Source organism: Limulus polyphemus, unplaced genomic scaffold (genome assembly GCF_000517525.1).
Source record: "Limulus polyphemus unplaced genomic scaffold, Limulus_polyphemus-2.1.2 Scaffold2731, whole genome shotgun sequence".
In the NCBI taxonomy this organism is placed as follows: Eukaryota; Metazoa; Arthropoda; class Merostomata; order Xiphosura; family Limulidae; genus Limulus; species Limulus polyphemus.
In genome coordinates this window covers 35,988-45,585 of record NW_013668341.1, presented here as the reverse complement: position 1 = coordinate 45,585, position 9,598 = coordinate 35,988, and the positions used below count along the sequence as shown (strand labels likewise).

Below are 9,598 nucleotides of genomic sequence, written 5' to 3'. Positions count from 1 at the left end.
GTAATCTAACAATATTAAATGAAAATAGTGTAATCTAACAATATTAAATGAAAATAGTGTAATCTAACAATATTAAATGAAAATAGTGTAATCTAACAATATTAAATGAAAATAGTGTAATCTAACAATATTAAATGAAAACTGTGTAATCTAACAATATTAAATGAAAACTGTGTAAAATGTGATTTACTTTTGGATTGATTAAATTAATAATCAGAATTAAGATCTGAACTAACACTTTATAAGCCTTGAAAATGTATTAGAAAATACAATAAAACAATTAAGTGTTGAAGATGAAAAGATTTGAAAGGCTATTTTTCGTACCTCAGATGTGAAATCCATAAAGAACAAATTATGAAGAATATGGAGAAAAAAAAATGACACCATGTTTCGTCACAATTGCTACACCTATGAGTGATATTTCAACTAAATGACAGATAAAATAAAGATGCTACTGACTTAGCTATACAAGTACAGAGAAATACAACCATCAGTAGTTAACACTTGCCCACAATTCCTCCCATATCGTACCATACAGATAGGCGATCTGCTACTGCTTCTGACCAACCATATTTACTCTGAAGGTAGTAAGGTAGCCAGAAGAAGAAAGAATAGTTGACCATCTTGAGGCAGGCATACGATAATGAGTACTAAATAAAGTGACAAAAAAAGGAGAATGAGAGTTTAATATATCTGGAATGTACAAATAAATATTACAAAATATTTAAAATTTAGTTCAAATATTGAAAAGTAAACTTGTATACATCTAAGTATTTACTTTTATTACCTGAAAATACAATATGAATTTAAACATATACTTCTGAGTTACCACAGAAAAAACTCATTTCAACAACATTTGCAACTTAAAACTCCACAGTTTTTCTGGATTAAATACTGTCATTATTGACAAGTGTAAGACTCGCATTTCGCGTTACGTTACTTTAGGAGAGACATATTTTTTGTTTCCTATACTTCTTGGTAAATATAAAACAATTATCTGGAAACAAAGGCAGTAGTTACGAGAAAAAAATATTTGTATTAGTCGACTGCTTCAGAATAAACATATTGCACCATCAGTGATTCTTTAGTATATGTCACTTCTCCCCTTACGAAGCTCTTACAGAGTTTTGAAAATCTATGAATTACTTGGTATGAAACATTCTCTATTCAAGTAAGAGTTATATGTCAACAAAAAAAGAAATGTAACATAGAAATACACTTCATAACACAAGATATAAACATTGACTCAAATTATCCTTCATGACTTTTGACATATACAATTAAATATAAGAAAGTGGTGAATGTTTGTTCTCAACTGCTTCAATATAAGAAGTATAAAATATCACTGATCTACTTATATATATATAAAACAGCTTTAACCCTTAGTTTACCTACTTGTTTTTATACAGTTCATTACCACATGACATTCACTAATTTTGCTTTTCTGTTAGAATGCTGTTTAAATAGCTGTCAGAAATGTAAGAGGATTTAAAAATTTTTTTTGGGGGGTGCAAGGGTTTTTGCACACATACATACATACATACACACACCATTAAAAAAAAAGTTTCCTATTTTTAAATTTGTGCAGAACCAATGCTTTTAACAACACTTTTGGCTCACAATTTTCTGAGACGGCATCAGCATGCCCCCAGACCCCCCTTAGAAATAGCATGCCGAGTCATCTCACACCTGTAGGTATTAAGTTTTAACTTGAGAGCATTGTGGTTACTGAACTTATATGTAAAATACAGAGGGAACCCAAGCACTAACGAGTGAGGTTTATTGGAATATACCGATGGTATTCTCTGAAGATATTCAAAAACCATGCATCATAAACAGTAAAAAAATTTACATCACATGAGAAACCTAATCACGTGGGTGCTTTTGGAAAGTAGACCTTTCATTATTGGCTAATTTATTTACCACTGATGAAGGAAAGTCCATTTTACCAAAGCACTCGGGTTACTAGTTTTCTTTTGTGAGATTGATAGTACTTTTGTTTGATGCATATGTCATTAAGGGCCCTGTAACCAACAAACCCATTGACCCATCAGCAATTTGGTGCCTAAACAGGGTTGAAAAATGTATTTAAAAAGCCAAGGAAGCCCATATAAATCTTTGTTTATTGTAAAGTTTTGAGACAAAACAGGAAACGTTTGATATAAAAGAAAATGTTATGGAAAGGATGGTGATGTATTTTTATCACACATCTTGTTGTCTTCTATATCTTCATCGACTGGTAAAAGTGTGTAACATTTGAAAAGTTTTGAGATGTGATAGTCTGTCAACTTGTTTATCCTTTCTTCTGTACAGATTTAAGAGTGTGTGTGTGTGTGACATACAGAGGCAAAAATACTTCTACCGTTATTTATATAACCTAGATAGACAATATGTTTGTTAAGTTTACCATCTGAGTAGATAGTTATAAAACAAACTCAATACATTAACTACCAATCTACTTAATGGTAACGTGAGTGTATGTGTGAAGAGAATTATACTATATTAGCTTACAGACTGTCAGTTTAGTGTTCGCTTCAGATCTGTAACTGCCAAACTCTTGAATTTTGCTGTCCGTCCTCAGCTCAACTAACTATCACCAAACCTTCATCAGTAATAGTAATGTTACATGGCATTCATGCTTAAGGATTATGCTCTTTTTAAGACTAGTTTTTTAGTTTCAATGTTAGTTTTAACTTGGTGATAAACAAGAAGAAATATTTTTACGAATATACGAATCTTTGTGTGAATGACTATTTGCTGAGTACTTGTTATTTTTTACTTTATAAGTTTTGTTTTGAAGCTTTAAAGACTTGCTTGTTTATTATTTTGTACTGAGGCTAGAAAATTAACTGCATCTGTTTCAATAAACGTAAATCTTCAACAGTATTAGCTTGTACTTACAGGTATTACACCAGGAATGAATACAGCATAACTGAAGCTCACTGCATCAGGTCTAGACAGTGATTCCTTGCTATCAGAGCTAACAGTATCTGAGACTACAAGACTGGTCCCAAGTAGAGGTTCTTTATCTGACTTATCATCACAAGTCTCTGGCAAACCTAACAGACATACTACATTGATCAGATAAAACTTCATAGGATATAAATGACAACACAATGAAAGACTGACATGATTCAATTTCCAGATTCTAAAAATTATGGTTTTTACACCATGCTGTCACTTAGCAGTAATGTATATCCTTATAGTCTGAATTAAGCCTTTTATAATAATCAACTGACTCTAACAAACTTTTCAGATAAACTGGGATAAACAACAGATGACCAACTAATCTAAGTCATCAGTTTCTTACTGTTCTGTTACGTAACTAGGTCAAGATAGAACCTTACCTACATCACGAGAAGAAGGAATAATACTGAAATAAACCACAACACCGCAGCTGAACATCAATGAAGCTGGAACTAAGAAGGCATACTAAAGAAGAAAAAATTCACTTTAAATACGTTTTTGATGAAACGTACCTGCTTTTGTTTTATTGAGGTAATTCAAGCTTCTTTCTTTATCAAGTAACAAAGAAACATTGTTATTGTAAAGTACAAAATTCTGAATGTTTACTTCTTGATTTTATGGAGTATTTTTTCTCTCTTTAGAAGAACTCACAAAAAAATGAAATCTTTCAATAAAAGACAGGTAATACAATATATATACAAGATTATTAAGAATGTCATTACATCAGTGTCACAAAAAAAAAGTATTTTTGATTTTATTTTTTAAGTTCTTCATATATTTTTACCAAATAAATATTTACCATAAAAAATAAGGTGACAGTTATAAAGTGAAATAGCATCTTTTCTCTCACTTAAACTACACTCTTTCATGCTGGTATTTCAAATAATAACACACTATTATTTTACAACTCATTCTGCAATAAAGGAGGTATAATATTTTCTGGTTCACATTTTAAAACCAGAACCACATTACTCATTTAACAGCTGCATCTATTACCTACCTCAAAACCAAAATGGAGAACAGATGCAACGGTATAAGCACCTATTATGTTTCCCACAGATGGAGATGCTCCCCACAACCCAGTTACCAGCCCACGACTACAAAATAAAAAAGATAAAAAAACATGGAATACTGATTTGGACATTTAAAAAAAAAAGATAACTAGCTTTTTCTTATCAGTACAACAAAGAGGCCTGCCTGTGTTAAAGAAACCTATGGGAATTTTAAAACATAAATTCAATCTAGTTCTAATTTCATTTCCATGTAATCTTGATTTTTAATGTCTTTTATACACCCCCCTCTCTCCCAACAGATAGTTATAATCAATACGATATAAGTTTAGAACTTTCAAAAAACACAATCCTTAAAACACATTTAACACTTTAGATAAATAAGACACAAAAACCACCACTTACAAAAAAAGTAACACTGTTTACAAAGCACATTCTTACCTAGACTTACCAAACCAATTTCCAATGATGGCTATCACACATGGCCATCCTGATGACTGTGCCAGACCTCCCAGCATCCAAAAGACCACATACCAGTAGTAGTTGTAGATGTGAAGCCAACCACTCACAGTGCCAAATAAGAAAGTCTGATTTTTAAAAACAAAAAAACATTTTCCTTCAATAACAACATCCATAGAGCAATACTAAATTGTACCTGTGTATAGATGAGTACTTGAATTTTTAACTTCTACCATAATATTTGATAAAAGGATTCAAAATTTGGCATGTATGCTTTTATCCCCCACAAAATATAAATGAAGAAGAGATTTTTTTGGTTTGTTTGTTTTTAAGCACTAAACATAGACAAGGGGCTATTTGTGCTAAGAAGAACAATTTTAAGATAGCTGAGAGGGGTCCCTAAAACTGGTAATGAACTAAATTTTAGGGGTTCTCAGGCTTGATGAAATCGATTTACTCAAAGTTTGGTATTCACAGTAAAGAGGCATTCAAAACAATGATTTAAATTCAAATTTTGGTAATTTTTAACTTATAGCCTCCATATGGGGGTCAAAGGGATTTTATGGACTCCCAAGACTGGACTCATGGATCTACCTGAAAACTGGTAATTGAATGTAAGGGATCGTTCAAAACCAGTATGTACATCTACATATTTCAAAATTTTCATATCATAGCCCCCCCCTCAAAACTGAACACTTTTAGGAGTTCTCAGGATTAGCTGCACATATTTACTTGAATGTGTACATAACACGTACATAACCATTCAAAACAGGATGTAAAAATGTTTCAAACATTTGTTTCCTGAACATTTTCTAGTTCACTTCTGTATATTACATTCATTCAAGTGTGTCAAATAAGCAAAACTGCTTGGTATTTCATTCTCAGCTGAAAATTCAACTAGTTACAGATTCCTAATTTTATTGGCACCAGACTGTGTACAAAATATACATCTTTATTCTCTAGTCTGTAAAAAAACAAAAGAAACAATAAGTAAAAGCAACAATTATCATGTGTACTGATCTTGTGAAACACCAAAGAATCTTCTGTCTGAACTTACCATAATTGCCGAGAGCCACATCCCTACGGCCAGCACCTTTCTTAGGTCAAATCGATCTCCGAGAGCACCACTGACAAACAGTCCCTGTACGAGATTCATGGTACAAATTGAAATTCCTTTCAGTTCAGCATATTATGCAATGTTGGTAAACAAACCAACTGTGTTTTTTACTTGTTTTTGAGTTATTTTATAATATATATAAACACAATATAAAAACTCCATTTTTGTATATTTTCAATGACCTCAACAAATTTTTAGTGAACCCTTGTGTAAGTGAATGGATTTGGAACAAGAAACAATAAAAATTTCCCCCTCTCCAAGTTTTACACTCAGTGCTAACTATGAATGAGTGAACAAATGGATAATCTAGCCTGTGATATAAAGCTAACATACAAAGAAAAATACCATGTATACAGTTTATCCAGCTTTAACACATTTTGAAAGTTTTTTGTTAACATGTTTTTTTTTCAATAAATTAATAAAATTAACAAAAAACTTAAAGTTACTCTTTCATAAGTTTCTTCCAAAAAATATTGCAGATAAAAAAAAACACAACCATTAAGAATTTTTCCAAAATAAATCTAATGAAAGACACACAAAAGTTGTTTCGACAAATGATAAAAAACAAAGTCTTAAAACCTGGTTAGGTAAACATCATCACAGTCTGTTATTTCTCTGGAACATAAGATAAACTTATAATGTAAGAAAGCATCAAAGCTTACCTAAAATAGGAAGCTAACACTAAAACAGTATGTTAAAAGTTATTTCATAGGATTCTATGACTTATGACAAAAGCATAAGAAATACCCTAATTATTGTCACAACAGAACAACAGGCAATGTGCACAATCATAAATAAACATGTGCAGAACTTCTTCCAACACCATCAGCCCAAGAGAGTTGGTTTAACAAATGCAGATATGAAATTGTTATCTTTCTAATAGCATTTTCCTTACCTGAAAATGTATTTCAGATAGTTACTAACTTGTATACACAACAAGTTATTATCTCACATGCACTACTGTGTGAATTCCTGCACATGCCACAAGCCCCAGTTGGGTAAGGCTCCTATCTTCACACGTGTCAACATGAATTGTGCCAGTCTATGATGTAATCACAATTACACTATATCCCTCAACCAACACACCCTCCATATGCAATAATCCCCATAAGTATTAGCATGTGAACAAAGGCTCATTCTAGACGAGGCAAAAGAAGCAAAAGGGTGAGAGGCTGTGCAGAGAGGCGAGTAATTATCTTAAATATGTTTTCATGAAAGAAAAGTGTGAACTTCAGATAAATTATCCATCCACCTTCACACCAAAAGCTAGAATCCCATGGTGAAGGGGCCAGTGCAAAGATAGAAAAATTACAAAGATGAGCTCTTTTCTGAAACAGCATGAGAAAGAGAAAGCCCATGGAGTGTGACACACATTAGGCAGGGAGTAGTCCAGTGAGACAGATCTAGGTTGGAGATCGCAAACAGAGAATACTCTTTGCCCAATAGTACTGTGATAGCTGTTGTTAGAAGAAAAAGTAGGACAAAACAAAATGTCACAAGAATCATGTGCATGGTACTAAAATGTCACTAACGTGGATGGATAGTAAGATTATTCAACTGGTCATTATCTCACAGGCAGCTAGCTCAGCATGAGTGTGTGGTGTGGGTAGGCCATTCTATATAGAAGGCATATTCGCCACAACAATTAGGCCCAGAAAGATCTGTTTCCTGAGGCAAACCTAAGACCAATCCAGTTGGTTGAACCACCAGGAATGGCTTGACTCATAACGTAGTAGGGTGTTCTCTACTACTTTATAGGTACCACCCCATCTCTTCTTCCCAAACGAAGGGTGTATCCACTTGGTCTTGTACCAATGGGATTGCACCACCCAATGAAGAACTCTCCATCTTGGGACTGAAGAAGCAAGGATTCTCCAGTACTTCACTACAACAAATAAGGAAGGAGGAGTTTGTGTGAGGGAGAACACTGGAAAGATGTGTCATCAAGCACAATCACTTGGAGTAGGGTCCCCACAATGAGAGACAGTGCAATGGGTTACCACAACTGAAGATAGCAGACACAAGACAAATGCAAGGGCATGCAGACATCTAGTGCTGTCTTTTTTTTGTTTCTCAAGTGCAGAACAGCTCAGAAGATAAAATACATAAACAATGCCAAAGCAATCTTGCAGGAAACACCATCTCAACAGCAGGCACTGAGTAGGGGTGGATAGGCTTAATAGTTTCCATATTTCCTCACTTAAGACAAAGTATTTCTTGTGATGAAACATCTTCCACACGGAAGAGGGGGGTAGTACAACATCTCCATAATAGGAGTATATAAAAATGTATTTTGAATAAAGTAGTTGTGATAGCTGAAAAAGAAATTAGACAAAGAAACAAATCATAATCAGAGAGCCATTGTGAAGAGTGGAAAAATGGCTACACAAGGGAGGCAAATGTCTAAGTAGATGAAACCTTTCTGTGATGACAGAACTCCAATAGTAGGAGTATATCCACAGAAAACATCAGAGGATGGAGAAACCACTTTGTGAAAAGTGTCAAGGCCAAGGCAAGACTACAGATCCACAACCAGGGCATGATCTTCCAGAACATGATGTATCAGCAACCGAATGTGGTGGTTGTGGGCTTAAAGAAAAAGTTCAGAATCAGGAAAACAAAGGTCTCAGGAGTGGGTGCCTCTAGATTGGGAGACGGAAGAAAGAGGAGAGAAGGTGTCTGAATAGAGCATGATAAGAAGACCAGACAGACAACAGAGAATATGATGGCAAGATTGCAGAGCAGCCACCATCTCAAGGAAGAAGAGACAGAAATCTCTCTTCTACAGCCAGATGCTGGAATGGTGTTTCTGTAGGATTGGTTGACATCGAGTGCAAAGCAACACAATGTGCCACTTGTGCTGCACTTACCACAGACATACAGGTGAGACCTTGAGGGCTCCAAACAGAAGTATGTCTAGGGAAAGAGACAGTTGTATGGAACCAAGTGAACCACCAGAGCCATACGATAGTAAAGAAGACAGTGGATATTTGGATATATCCACACTGAGAGGCTAGAAACAACTGAAGGGGACACTACTGGCACCTTTCAAAGGAACTCAAGAGAAAAATGTGGACCCAAAAAAGGTGTTTGCATTAAGATTTACACAATTAAACCTACCACTAAATAGAAACCATGGCAGAGATTTATTAACATTAAGGTTTTAAAGAATTAAACCTACCACTACGTAGAAACCATGACAATTATTTATTTACATTAAGGTTTACACAATTAAACCTACCACTACGTAGAAACCATGATAGTAACATATTTATATTAAGGCTTATACAATCAAACCTACCATTGAGTATGAAACCATGAAGACAGTATCCAAAGTACCTAAGAAGAATGAAGCATCATAGTTATCTTCAAACAGGTGTCGCTTGTTCCATTGCTGAAAAAAAGGGGGGAAAAATAATGTTTCAGTTTAGTGAATTTTTTTGTAGAAAAACATTAAAAAGAAGTTTCACAGCAGCAATAAGCTTGAGAACAATGTACACAATAAGTAAAAACTTGTACACTGTCAGAAGAACATTTTTTACATTCTTTATCTATAAAATTTCAAATTAAAACTTACTAGCAAGGATAACCCTCATAAGTTAATATATTCCACATAAAATGTTTCAACGACAATTTGATACCGATTGATCCTTCATATGATTTAATACATGACAAGTAAACATTCCAAATTTTAAACATACTGTCTTGTAGTAATGTTTAGCAATAATAGAAATTAGAAAGATTTTCTATTTCTGTCTCAAATAGAAAAAAAAAAGATATTGAAACATTTCTTGTTTTAAGAACATCAGAGAAAAAGTGGCATACATTCTTGGGTTCAGAACTAAACCTAATGACAACTTGACAAATACTATCTGAACAGTAGGTTAGCTCATGCTGAGTCAAGAGTAGGTTAACTAATGCTGACTCAACAATAGGCAAATTTAACATTGGTTCAACAGTAGGTATCTTTAACATTGGTTCAACAGTAGGTATCTTTAACATTGGTTCAACAGTAGGTAACTTTAACATTGGTTCAACAGTAGGT

General features: G+C 33.7%; 1 protein-coding gene across 2 annotated transcripts in view; it reads right to left on the bottom strand.

Moving 5' to 3' along the window:
• Window positions 1–9,598, bottom strand: part of LOC106467760 (sugar phosphate exchanger 3-like) — an 18,560-nt gene that overhangs the window by 5,929 nt on the left and 3,033 nt on the right. The window contains exons 3-10 of one of the 2 annotated variants that reach the window (XM_022395949.1): window positions 9,206–9,210; window positions 8,855–8,954; window positions 5,494–5,577; window positions 4,419–4,564; window positions 3,968–4,064; window positions 3,348–3,432; window positions 2,902–3,059; window positions 456–650 (exon numbers count right to left, since the gene is read on the bottom strand). In XM_022395949.1, coding sequence (XP_022251657.1) covers window positions 498–650; window positions 2,902–3,059; window positions 3,348–3,432; window positions 3,968–4,064; window positions 4,419–4,564; window positions 5,494–5,577; window positions 8,855–8,954; window positions 9,206–9,210 — 828 coding nt within the window. In that variant the 3' untranslated portion in view covers window positions 456–497. The remainder of the gene's footprint in view (window positions 1–455; window positions 651–2,901; window positions 3,060–3,347; window positions 3,433–3,967; window positions 4,065–4,418; window positions 4,565–5,493; window positions 5,578–8,854; window positions 8,955–9,205; window positions 9,211–9,598) is intronic. The other variant, XM_022395948.1, reaches the window with a different exon arrangement.